The 13,640-nt window shown below is 34.5% G+C and overlaps 1 protein-coding gene across 6 annotated transcripts in view; it reads right to left on the bottom strand.

The window, feature by feature from the left end:
- The window catches only part of USP25 (ubiquitin specific peptidase 25), a 150,430-nt gene that overhangs the window by 34,448 nt on the left and 102,342 nt on the right, over nt 1-13,640 (bottom strand). For all 6 annotated transcript variants that reach the window (XM_070488714.1, XM_070488715.1, XM_070488717.1 and 3 more), the window contains 6 exons: nt 13,405-13,566; nt 12,549-12,775; nt 10,868-10,938; nt 9,927-10,155; nt 8,326-8,526; nt 271-410 (listed from right to left, as the gene is read on the bottom strand). In XM_070488714.1, coding sequence (XP_070344815.1) covers nt 271-410; nt 8,326-8,526; nt 9,927-10,155; nt 10,868-10,938; nt 12,549-12,775; nt 13,405-13,566 — 1,030 coding nt within the window. The remainder of the gene's footprint in view (nt 1-270; nt 411-8,325; nt 8,527-9,926; nt 10,156-10,867; nt 10,939-12,548; nt 12,776-13,404; nt 13,567-13,640) is intronic.

Genomic DNA, 13,640 nt, shown 5'->3' with positions numbered 1-13,640 from the left:
ACTTCTAAGTTCCAAATCAAATGACCAATGATTATGATTTTTCATAATTCTCTAACAGGAAGACAGAAACTTATCTCAAAAGAGAAGCATTTTAAAAATTACAGCTGAGGAAACTACAGCCTAGGGGTTAGGTGACACCCCCTGTCATTCACTGGTCACGTTCACGGCAGAGCCACCCCCAGGCCTGATTTCCAGATGGGTAGTTCTCCATTACACTGCTAGGAAACGTGAACATGACTATGTTAAGAGAGCTAAAAGAAAAGTTCTTACCGACTGCAAAACTGTTTCAGGACTTTTATCTTCATGCTCGTGTGATGCCTTGGTAATTAATCGAACAGTTTCTTCTTTCAAGTGCTTTGAGAAATCACTTCTTGATGGCTGCTCTAGATATTCTGGCTCTCCTGCTTGTGCTTCACAAGAAAAGAATCAATTGTATATCTAATATAAATCACAGAGAGTCTATACTAAGATGAATTTGTTATTTATTTCTAATTCGAAGTCATCCAATAATCAACTTTAATCTTCTATTTAAAGTAATATATCCTTCAATATACAACACCTTCCCCAGAATTTACCAAATAATAAATAAATCACATCCAAAAGTAGTCAAATAATTACTGAAGAAAGTACTCATTACAGTATATAGTAAAGAATTCACAGTAAACTTTTCTGCCATGATAAGTACCAAAATCTCATTTTGGAAAATCATTAGAATTCTACCAAAAAAGAAAAAAAATGTGGTTTGTACAACAATCCTAGTCTGAGTTTCCACAGAGAGCACAGGAGCTGTTTTTCTGGCCCCAGTGTCCTTTTTCACAACTAATTGACAAAACCCTAACCCTGAATGAAGCCAACTTTCTGTTTTTTCTGAACTTCCCTCTGGTAGCTGAGCGCTGTTAGGGGAAAAAGAACTTGGCAAAATGGTATCAGTATAAGTTCAAGACTTCAAATACCATCCCTGCAAAGAACTCACAAAGTTAAACCAACTACCTGTGTTCTGAGGTCCAGAGCCACAGATGCAACAATGTATGCTGAATGTCCACTACGTGTTCTCTAGACAATCCCAAAGGTTTTACATAAGTGAGCTTCTGCCTATCTCTCCAACATATCTTCTGTCCTTTGCCCTTTGCTCAAAAAGGGACATACACTAGCTTTTCTTCAGCTTATCTAAAACACATCAAAGAAGAGGTTTACCTTCCAACCTTCAGATCTTTCCTCATTTTCTTCCCTCTGCGTGTATGTTCACCCACTCTCACTCACTCCCCCAATTAATAACTTCAATATATCCTTTTGTTTAAATACCAGTTCCTTATGGAAGCATTCCTGATTACACCACCTCTAGTGCAGGGTTTCTCAGCCTCAGCACTACTGACATTTTGATTCAAATGATTCGTTGGTGTGGAGGGCTGTCCTACGCATCCCGGCCTCCACCCACTAGAAGCCAGTAGTACTGTCTGAAGTGGTGACACCCAGAAGTTTCTCCAGTATTGTCCAATGTCTCCCGGGGGAAAAATCACTCTGAGATGAGAACCACTGCTCTAAAGTAACATACTTTCTTTTTAATAGCACTTACCACAATTATGACATAATTATTGTTCTAAGTATTTGTTTCAAGCCCATATCTCCTGTTAGACTGTAAGGATTTCAAAAGCAGGAATGCTTTCTCCCTTTTCTTTGCTATTTCTTCAACACCTAGCATATAATAAGCACACAACAGCTTAATGGAACAAGTGAATTTTATAAATAATTAATGATTGGATATGATGAATAAGAAAGTGCACTAAAATGTTCTACAATGTTACTGGGATTCATTAAGTGAGTCCTTAAGCTCAATCAACTGGTAAGTCCTTAAACTCAACCAAATGGTGGGACATAACAGGGCCCCTGTCAACTTTTCCAATATTTGATTAATTTAAAAAATATCTCAAAGAGAAATATTATTCAAAGTGAAAAACTATAATTTCAACATGCATTCATGGTCACTAATCTATCCAATAAATTTTAATTAAGCATTTAACTATGTGCCAGGCACTAGGCTAGACATGGCGACTCTGAGGTAAATGAAGCAGCCAGTCTCTGCCCCTATGAAGCTAATAGTCACCTATGGAGAAAGTCACTAGCCAAAGAATCACACGTATGAATTGGGACAACATTACAGTAATATACTCTAGGAATCAAATGGGGGAGGGGTAATTTAGATTATGTGATATGAGATAAACTGACGTTTTAGCTGAAAGATGATGGGTTGAGTTTGCCTAATGGAAGAATGAATAGCCCATGTGGTGAGCATGAGCTGGATGTGAGCAAAGGCCAGTGTGGCTGGACTCCAGGACAGGAGGAGAGAGACACCAAGAGATGATGCAGGCTGAGGCAAAAATCATTAACGGCCTTGTAGTCACATAAAAGTTTTGAGAGCAAAAGGAAGTGAATAAACATTTTAAATACAATGCCAATGTGGCAAGTTTAAAAAAATTATTCTGGCTACACTGTGAAGACTAGATTAGAGAGGAAATTAAAACTAGAAGTCAGTGAAGGTACTAGAAAGTACTAGAGCAATACGAGTAAGAGATGACTATGCTTTTGGATAAGTGAGATAGCAAGAGAGGTAGAAAGAATTGGTTGGATTCGAGATGTATTTTGGACATAAAGCTTTGGAGAGCGATGTGAAGATGACTGAGTTTTCGGCATGAGTAACTAGGATGATGGAGGTGACTATACCATGAAAAGGCAAACTAGAGGCAGGAATGTTTACAATGTGAGTATCAAGGAGAGCAGTTAAAAGATGTTAACGTCTTCATTTCTGTATTTCCTCACTTTGGAATACAATGTTCTTTCAGGGCCCTCACATGATGAATAAGATAAAAAAAATTTGAGGCTACTCCTTCAGCTTAGCAGGCTTCTTGCTTCGTGATAAGTGGCTTAAGCCAGCTGCTTTCAGGCTTACCAGAGAGAAACTTCTTGGAGATAAAGTTTTTACTTGTATTTGCCCTTCTTTGTCTCTTCTTACTATAACAGATAAAACATCAATGTTGATAGTAAGATGTGAGCTTAATGCAACGAGGGCCAAGAAATCCATCTGGACTGACAATGGTCTAACCCACTGAAATCTGGACAGTCTACGTAAAAAACGTCCTTAGGAGCAAAAGTAATTTTATCTGATCAACACAGTCAAATACAACTTAGGTCACCAGGGTCAAGGTTTCCTTCCATATAGGGATTTGAGTACAAAAACCTTACGAGTAATGCTGAATGGCTTTGCCTAAATGCCATACAGAACTATTTCTTCTTGAGCTTTCCCTGTGTAATATCTTTCACGGCTTATTTGAGAAATGCTATAGTCACAGTAGGTGAAACTACAACGATTCAAGATGTGGGAATTTGGAAACAAAAACCCAAATTTCACTCCCAAAATGTTTATTGAGCATGTGCCATTGTCAGTGCTGTGCTAGGTCTTAACAATGTAAAAAAGAAGTTGACATAAAATTCACTCATTTTAAGGAACTCTCGAGAAAATCAGGTAAATATATACTCCACTACAAAACAAAATACCTAATGCAATATCAGAGTTATGCACAAGGTTCTACAGAAGCACTGTGGACCCAATACACACACGTGAGATGATGTTGCCTGTTAAGAAAGATTTTCTAGAAGAAATGCCAACTGAGCTGAGTCTTGAAGGATTTGTAGAGAGGATTATCTTGGAGATGAGAAAGAAGAAGATTCCAAGCAGAAGGAATAGCATATGTAAAAGCACTGTAAGGACAGACAAAAGATTAATAAAATCCTTGCTATTAATGAGCCTTTACACTAGTAAGCAAGTCAATATAAGAATAATATAAATTTGGTAGTGAGAATAGATTAAGAGAAAAAACATAACAGTTGCTATAGGGGTAATATTAGGGGGATTGATAAAGACTGAAGTATGAGGGAGGTCTTCAAGAATAGGCAAAATGTTAAGAATCAGTGACTAGAGGACATTTTTTAAATGAAAGATACTTCATGAGAAAAGCCATAATTACAGGAAAGTTCCCTATAAGCAAGAGCAATGGGGAAGAATTCAGTTTTGATGAAATATAAGATACTCTCAGGAAGGGAAGTCATCTTGGAAGATTATAAATAGAGGGTCTTCACAAAAAAGAAAGGAGGTTTTGGCTTCATTTTGTCAAACTGGAAGAGTAAAAAGGAGTAGAACAGACATATAACCAAAATGAGGAAAATCAAAAGCTCTTTCCACTACCCAGAGATAAGCACCATGAATATTTTTAGTATTATATACTTGCAGACTTTACCCACGCACATTTTTCAAACAAAAAGAATTAGTCTGAACACACTGTTTTTAACTTAATATAACAGACATTTTTCATGTCAATATAACTTTTACTGGTTATATTGTGTTCTTCTGTTTGGAGGGCTCATATAACTAATACTCTACCATACATTTAGGCGATTTCCATATCTTTGTTAAAAACAATAGTAGGACAAAAAGTTTGGCTTTTTGTGTGTGTGTGTGTTTTTATTCATCCTGTAACCCTAGAGAAGCCTGATCATTGCCGGCCTGTATAAACGGTAGGGACTCAAGAGACCACACCGTTTCTTTATGTTCTAACTGGTACTTCATATACTAACTGGCCTCTCAGTTTAATGTACTATTCAGGCTTCAATTTGGAATACAAATGGTGGTCACATTCAAGAGGCATCCACCATATCTCATTTATTATGTTAGATTCTGGAAATATAGATAAAATCATCACCCAGTCCTTGCTTTACTTAACTTGAAAATATCGAAGATACTGTTCATTCTATCAGTCTCACTCTCAGGAAACAACTGTACTTTCCTGGAACATCAGCTTACTTTTAACTTGTAGACAGTATTTGTAGAGAAGACTCAGAATCAATTCTGCATGCCACCTTTTGCCAAGTTCATCAAATCTTATGGAATGCATTTCATACCAACATTAATGATTTTTACCCTATTCTTTTCTACCCTGATTTTTTTTTTTTTAAATCTGGGTATGCTATGTATGTTGTAAGGACTTCAAATAGTTTTTGAAAAAGAGAGGAGTAACACAAGCAAAATCACTCCGGCAAAACTCTTCTCTCCTTCTGAGTAAATTCTCTGTTTTATAAATACAGCCTAGAGCCATGCTGCTTAACCAGAAGTACACTTCAGAATTATCTGAAGATCTTTTTAAAAATATATATTCTAGACCCTTCCTCCAGAGATTCTGATCCCAGTAAGTCTTGTGGTCTTACCTGGGGTGTGCTGTTTATATACAGAAAAAAATCCCCCAGGTATTTCTGATGTCTACACCCATAGTAGAGAATTGCTGGCTAGATCTCTAAACATACGGGTTCAGGTAAGTGTTCCTTTGCAGGAAGTAGGTTTAGGGAGGTAGCGTGAGATGGACCAGACAATACTCTCTCATCATCTATTACTTAGTTTCAGTAAGACAATGAATGAGACTAAAGAAGTGATGCCTGTGGGCTTCTTGGTGACATGTTAGCAGAAGAGGAACAAACATTCACTTAATTAATACCATATAAATTAATATTCTTATTTAGAAGTGTCACTCAGAAGAAATTGGATTTTAGTGGTTTTTATGTTACAGCTTCACTGAGAAGATTTGCAGAGAGAGAAGAAGAATCACTCTGATTTTATGAACAAGATATCCTTGTATTATTTACACTAGTCACTCATAATCCTAATGTACACCTGAGGGATTTAAATATAGGTTCTCTTTGATATTCTGAAAACACTATACTAAATCAAACAAATTACTTTTTTTTTAACTGTATAGAAAACTGTGAAGAGAACTAGGAAGAAGATGACATGGGTATTAAAGTAAAATTTCTCTACTAATAATAAGGGATAAGTGGTTCCAATAAACATTATACTACGTTCCCTTATTCAATTGTGATCTGTTAAATTCCCCTGCAACAGAGGATGGATTTCTTATTATGATATGTATGATAATATAGTAATAGAAACTAACCTCCTAAACGATAATCTCACACCCCAAATTTATTGTCCTAGCACATACTAATTCCACTAACTCAAACAAAGTGCCTATTTTTAGCAATTCTATAGAGCATACAATGTTTCCAACTGAGGCAGCATTGCCACTGCTTTCTAAAAACCCAGTCTGGAAGACGGTCATCATAACAGCTATATGTGAATTGACCGATTCCGTCTATTTTTTAGTTGTTTTGGCCCCTTTCAGAAGTATTTCTGCATCTCTTCAAGTTTTTTTTTTTAGATACTAAAAAGAGAGACATAAAAATATACACCATATACCTACTGCTGAATTTTTTTTAAATTACAAAGCAGCATATCAAGTGTACAGTAGAAAGAAATGATCAGGATAAAAGGGTGTGTGGCATGTAGACGAGGTTCTTTTTATACAGAGGGAGTATAAGACAGACAAACGTAAACGGTGGGGCAAAGTTAGCTAGTCCTGGCAGACAGGAATATTAGTGGGGAATAGTATTAGTTTGACTTAACATGTAGAAATAACACATGTTAAGTCTGTAAATTTAGAAAGTCTTACGAGAAACAGACAAGATGAAGGGGAAGAGACTGTATAGACAGAATTTAATATTTTGTGTCACAAAATACAGGTGGGCCAAGAATAGAGTTGGAGCTTAGCCAATGAAAAGAGGATTCACCTTCATCTGAGTGCTTAGGTATCACTACCACTTATGCCAAATATGCCGTTCCGTCCTCCTACTAATAGTAAGAACAGCCACATGCAAATAGAGTTCATAAAAGTCAAGGAGGAATAACACCGTAGCTCCATCTTGGAGCAAGTTCTAGGGACAGGTTTGGGAAGGATATGTACAGAAGACAAGGATGAACGCACGAAGGGATGGAATTAGCTCAATAACGAAAGGAACCATAACATAGTTACTACACTGTGATTTGAGCTCAGGAACCTCTTGATATCTGCCTAGCTATTTCATTTCCTACTAATGTGGACAAAGTCACTGTAATGAAAGTGCACTGTTGTGAAACCACAGAGCTCACTTGTTCTATGTGGTGGTCCTTGATGTATGAGAAGAAAGTGCAGCCATGCATAATAATAAAGCTCACCAGACTACTGTATTGCATTTAAGGTTCAAAACGTTGGTATAATACCATTGTCTTGGTCTTTTAAAAATTCTGAATCAATGCCTCTTAAGACCGAGATCAAAGACTCAACTATTCAATTTACATGAAAACAAGTTACAGGTCTGGAGAGATGTGTGCATGCCTGCATCAGTCACAATACCGTACTGTGGTACTGTGAATCTCCCATTGAAAGAAAAATTCCTTCTAAAGTTCAAATGAAAATGCTGAGACCCACCTAGGTAATGCTGCATGGGAATCTGTCAGTAAAGATGAAATTAAACCAATACCTAAAATGCTTCCTTAAACCAACAAAAAAACATGCAAACGTTGCAAAAACCAAAAAAGGATATCCGAAAAGATCCAGTCAGTTAAAAAAAGAGACAAAGGAATTTGAGCAAAATATTTGTGTTTAATTTATCTCTTCTCATTTCCCTAACTAGTACAGAAAAATAGCACTTTTTCTACAGTAGGAAATATGTTGCCTTAAAATATATTAACAACTCAGTGATGATGAAATTAATCTTTAAAAAAAAAATCAGTTGACATTCTATTTTCAATTTTGCTAAAGCATATTTTCTCTATTTTTTACAGTGTTTATTTTATTGATTTCATCAGCCAAAAATTTTAGAATTTTTTTAATATTTATATTTTTATATATTTATCTGTTTTAAGATCTGCACACATTTTAAATTAGAATATATTAAATATTTAGTTTTGACTAATTTTGTTAATTTTAAGAATTCTGAGAAAATCAAATAAATCCTCTATATTAATAATAGTATTACACAAAATATACACGGATATAACAGTAGTGTAATTTTGCTCAAACACGAAATTACTACAGTTCCTTCCCTTGATCGCTTTAGTGAGCTGGCTTTGGTTACTTGCTGGTTTCACAGCTTTTCCAAGCTTCCTGTCAAGAAGGGTGAAGCCCCATCAAACTAGACAGGATACACAGAGGAGGAGTTAACAGAATTACCTCATTTAATTTGAAAAGGTCTCTATGTATACAGTGGTGTCTGGCAAAGGGGTAAACTAAATTGTTACTTGTGGTTATCTCTGAGTGATGGAATTTCAAATGATTTTTACTGGCTTCTTCATACTTTAAGATAACTAAAGATTTTTTTTCCCCAATGAGTATATGTTATTTTTACAATAAAACATCAATAATAAATATGATATTAATAACAAAATACAATTAATAAAAATGGACTAACCTGCTGTTATAGAAGATTCTGACTCCCTCAACTTCTGAGATGCTAAGAGTTTTTCTTGCAAAGCTTTCTGGGCAAGTTGTGTATCCCATTCTTCTAGTTCTTTTTCAAATCGCTGGTTGTCTTCCTCAACAAAATCTCTTAAATCCGGTGGTAATGTTTCTATTCCAACAAGGGCCTGCCCAGTTTCTTTATTAAACTCCTCTGCAAATCATATTTCAAAAACTAATATAAAATTAAGAATTAAAGGAAAACTGCAAAGCTCAAAATTGAATGCATTTCAAATGGGATTTAAAGTATGAATTATTACCATTTGGTAAAGCAATATTACTCAAAAATTAAAAGAAAACTCCAACAAATACTCAGAAAAGCAATGATGCAAATATTTGACAATCTAATCTAAGTAATGTTCTCAGCTTTTATTTTTAATCTGAAGAGTAAAAAATGGAACAAGATATAAAACCAAAATTGTTTGCTATTCAAACACTGACAGAGTACTACTTTTTTAAGAAAATACTAGATGTTTGGTTATTCATTAAGTAAAACTTATCACAAAATGAGAATAACTCATAAATTAAGCTGAAAATAGAACTAAAATTCTTTTTTATCTGAAGCAGTTAAGCAGCAATACCATACTTACATTCAATTCTAAATTACAACTAATGAGTACAGCAAGATTTTTTAAAACATTGCATAAGCAGTATTTAAAAGAGTTACTCAACTTCTACTACACACATACAAAATAAATTTCAGCTTTCGGTCATAAGTCCACTGCCTCATTAGTTCTGCTTAATCGTTAAATACTAAAGGAAAATCGACTTTATGAATTTCAAAGAAACTTTTATTAAGTGTTTTCTTTATGCAAAGCCCATATTAGAATGTGAGAAATAAAAAGATTAAGACATAGTATGGTATGGTGCCCAGCTCTGAGCAGATCAGAGTAAAGCGGGAAACACAAGCCAACATATAATCCCAACGCACAATCAGTGCCCGAAAGAGCTATGCTATGAGAACACAGGGAGGGAGACTGCCTGCCAGGTCAAGAAAAACTTATCAGCCTCAATTGAATCTTGACAGATGAGCAGGAATTAGACAAAAGAAGAAAGAAAGAATAATATTACCAGATAAAATAAAAATAAAAAACCTAAGAACATATAGATATAAATATGTGAAATGATTTGGTGTAAGCAGAATACAGCAAAAACTTCAAATGTAAGTAAAGTACAAAGGTCTGAAATGGACAACGGTTATAAGTGAAGCTGGAAAGACAATCAGAGGCCAGAAAATGGAGGCCTTATATGTTGGGGTAATGAGCTTGAATATGGATTAACGCGTGATGTACTCATTAAAAGGATTTTAGCAAGAAGAAACGGTCAGATTTACATTTTATAATAGTTACTAAATAAACTTTGAATACAAAATATATTCCAATTCTCAGTCCTGGTCATATCACTTTTCAATTCCAGTTTTTGCACTTAACAGAAGAGGGCTTCCTAATGATATCTCTCACCCTCTACGTGAATTATGCTTAACTAATCACACCAGAGAAGAGAGTCACATTATTTAAAAATATCTATGTCACCCTATATATTTCATATTCTTACCTTGTATTAAGAACTGTGCTTTATCATTTATGTACATTAAACAATATGCACTGGCATTTCTATAACCACCAAAAGAGTCCCTCACTAGCTCTTCCCATGATGATTTTGTCACAGCAATATCATTGTACTTCATCCACCTGTTTTCATGATGATCAAAAATGTAAGCCCAGTAGTGCCCGGCATTAGCTTGGCCTTCATGAACTAAAACAGCATGTAAGCGATAAGGAACCTAAATATGAAAACAGAAGAGTTAAAGTGCAGTTAAGTAGTCTACGAGACCGCATTCCATAAAACCCACAAACTCTCTGATTAGAGGATACCACAGGATCATCCAGTTTTTAATGGGAGAAAATTGACTGAGATTAAAATTTTGAAAAACTTAAATTATGAAATTAAAAAAAGGGGGAAGGTAAATAAGCTAAAGACATGTAAAGTAGACAGGTGTGTAAGCAGGGTGATTTTCAAAACTTTGAAAATCTATTTCTTATGTATCTATTTGTTGACCTGTTTATTTTTTGCAAATAAAGAACTTATAATGAACATGTTTATATATAGCACATGATTTCTCTAAATGTTCACAATCATAAATTGATGGCTGAGTTTTGCAAAATGGCTGATATGATGTATACCAAAAGTTAAAATGTTACTGAGCCCTATACTTTCTCCCATAATCTTAATATCCTTAAACAACCATATAATTTCCCCCATCGGACTTTTTCTTTTAAATATTAAGGCCTTTTGGAAAATCTTGATAAAATAATAATAAGAGTAAGCAATAAATACAGTATGAGAATATAAGTGAATGGGGTATGTATTAATATGGAATCTTTAAGATCAGCAATTTTACAACAAAACAGGTAAGGACAATTAAGATAAATAATATAAAGATAAATAAAAATATGTATATAATTTTGATAATACCAGCTCCAAATTTCACTTACTTGGATCATAGATTTGTCAGAGTACATTAGTTCAATTGTTCGATGGATTCTGGATATGCTTTCCTGCAAATCTAAGGATAGAAGACATCATGTAATGATTAACATTAAATATGTTTCTACTAGGACTTAAAAGGTAGGGATTAAAGGTTTTCCTACTAATATGTTAGAAGAATAAGAAAAAATTCCTAAAACTATTCTTTAAAAAATTACTATTATTAAGGTCCAAAATCTCATTGCATGAATGACTCTGAAGTTCCTCAAATTTAAAATGGCCAAAAGTGTACTCATTATATTCCTACTCTGTCCTCTGAGGTGGGGACCTGCTCATCCATTAGGCTGCCCTTTTCAAAAATGCATTCTACTTAGCTATTCATATCATTACTCATATCATTATGAATAACTAAGGGAATCATGCCTGGTTCCCTCCTCTCTCTTACCTCTTGTCAATGACCTACATCTGTCAGTTGTCTTCAAAGAGAGTATCAAACTCATTCATTTCTTTCCTCCCTCAACCACTACCTTAGTGTCAAAAGCTGCCTAGCTTCCATCCTTTGAATGTAATTTTATAAAAACAAACACAATCTGCCAAGTCCAGGAGAAAATTATCCAATACCTAGCACAGTGTTCAGGAAACACTACATACATAATTAATGTTTGCTAATGAATTCTTACATAAAAAATTCCCTTATATATAAAAAATACTAAGGGTAATCATTTCAGTTACTAATACTAATTGTTAGTCACCATCACATCCTATTTACTCTCTATTAAATTAGGACTGCTCTTTATTTACATATTGCCTATAAAGAGTCAAGTTGGGCATCTAAAATCCAACAACCACTACTGTTTAATTCCAACCTTTTGGCATAAAACAGTAGCTCCTAGAATTTTAATTTTTCAAGATCAATAAAATTAGGATAAAATTGGGGCACAGGGTATTATATTTTAACATGTAAGGAAAAGTTATAATAAACTGTACCATAAAATATGAACAGCACTTCGTTAAAAAAAAAAAAAAGGACATTTTAACAACAGTAGAGTAGGAAGAGGATACTTCAGAAAAAAGGAGAATTCCTTCCAAGAAAGGACAGACGGCAACTTTACACCAACACGCATACTTGTGCGTGCACACACATACATGCCCCACAGAGCACTGTCCTTATTTTTCTTATTTTGCTACATGCCAATTAAAACTCATTACAGACTGGCAGTGACCTCATAGATCAAATTTGGAAATCTCTGTTAAGTAGACTGAAAATTAAAATTCACATTTCTAATGATTAAAGAAAATTTTTTATCATTTGAACTCATTGTATAAATATCAGGGGAAGTACCTAATTGCTAAGTACGAAATTCGATGCTGTATGTTTCACCAATGGAGTAGCTGTGAATACCAGATTGCTATAAACTTAGAGCACTAAACTAGAAAATCAGATCATCTGCTATGCCATTAATCAGCTAAGTAATATAGGGAAAATCTTTCAGTCTCTCTGAACCTGGTAGTAAGATCATAAAAACTGGAAGCCAGACTAGTTTATCTTATAGAAAACACTTTCTAAAAAAAAGAAAAAATACTTTATAGTATTTACAGATGAAATCAACAGGTGATTTCCTTTCTCAATTTTAACATTATACAGATCCATCTGAGGCGACAGTAGCTATGCTGTGAGAAGATTCTTACCTCTGGTGTCATTTTCTATTTCTGTCCTCCAGCGATGTAAACAGCTTTCTAGCACAGAAAGTTCTTCTTCTGTTATGTGCCTTGGTGCTGGATGCATGGGCAAATCTGGAGGTATCCGAGACTGTGTGAATGGTTTATGTATTACTGATCTCGATGAAATGGCAGCTACTGACGCAGGTGACGTGCTTGGCAGTTCTGAAGAAGGAGTTCCCTGTTGCTCTGTTGTACTGTATTTTTAAATCACAGAATGTTTACTATTAAACTTTCCAAAATGAAGCTTTGCACAAAGACTATGCCAATCACACAGTATTAAATTGCCTTATAATTTCAAAAGGAAAAGGTCTTCTTTAAAAAAAGAGAAATATGTGGATTAATAAAATATCCTAATGAGATTCTTAATATATGAGGATTACATTATTCTAAGGATGAAATTGTGGCTTTATGGTAGAAATGGCTTAATCATACTTACTTAAAGAAAACAAATCTTCTGTATACTAGAATTATAAAACCTTCTTTGCTAATATTTACTAGCTCATATTATAGAAAAAAAATCTAACTTAACAGTATTATTTTCACAGATAAAAGGTTGAAACATTTAACATACCAAAACAACCTAAAGTATAATTTTGAACAGAAAAAAATACGATGAAAATTTCAATCCACAACTATAAAATCTAGTGAAACAATGAAATAAGCCCCCCAAAGACATACAATCTTCTAAGTGAATCTAATCTTTTTAGAGTCCACTAAAATAAATCACAACATGCATTTTCTAAAATCTTCTTTAAAGGCATCAGTTACATTATTAGTTAATATAGGTAACATACCCGTCTCTTACATCAAGAAAACTTTTTACCTTGGTAATGTCTGTGATGACACGGAACCACTAGGTGGGGAACTAGCATCAATATCATCGATAGGAGAAGTGCAAACAGGTTTACTTGAGGCAAATTCCAAGGCGTACTGCAGAACATCTACCAGGGGGAATCGTTTGGGACCCGAGCCATAGCTTAAATATCTGTTAACCATAAAATGGATGAATGCTTTTATTTGTATCTAAACCACATGTGTTTTTTTCAATAACTGTTACAA

This window comes from Equus asinus, chromosome 18 (genome assembly GCF_041296235.1).
Source record: "Equus asinus isolate D_3611 breed Donkey chromosome 18, EquAss-T2T_v2, whole genome shotgun sequence".
NCBI lineage: Eukaryota > Metazoa > Chordata > Mammalia > Perissodactyla > Equidae > Equus > Equus asinus.
The sequence above is the reverse complement of the archived record's forward strand: the minus strand, read 5'-3'. Positions and strand labels throughout refer to the sequence as shown.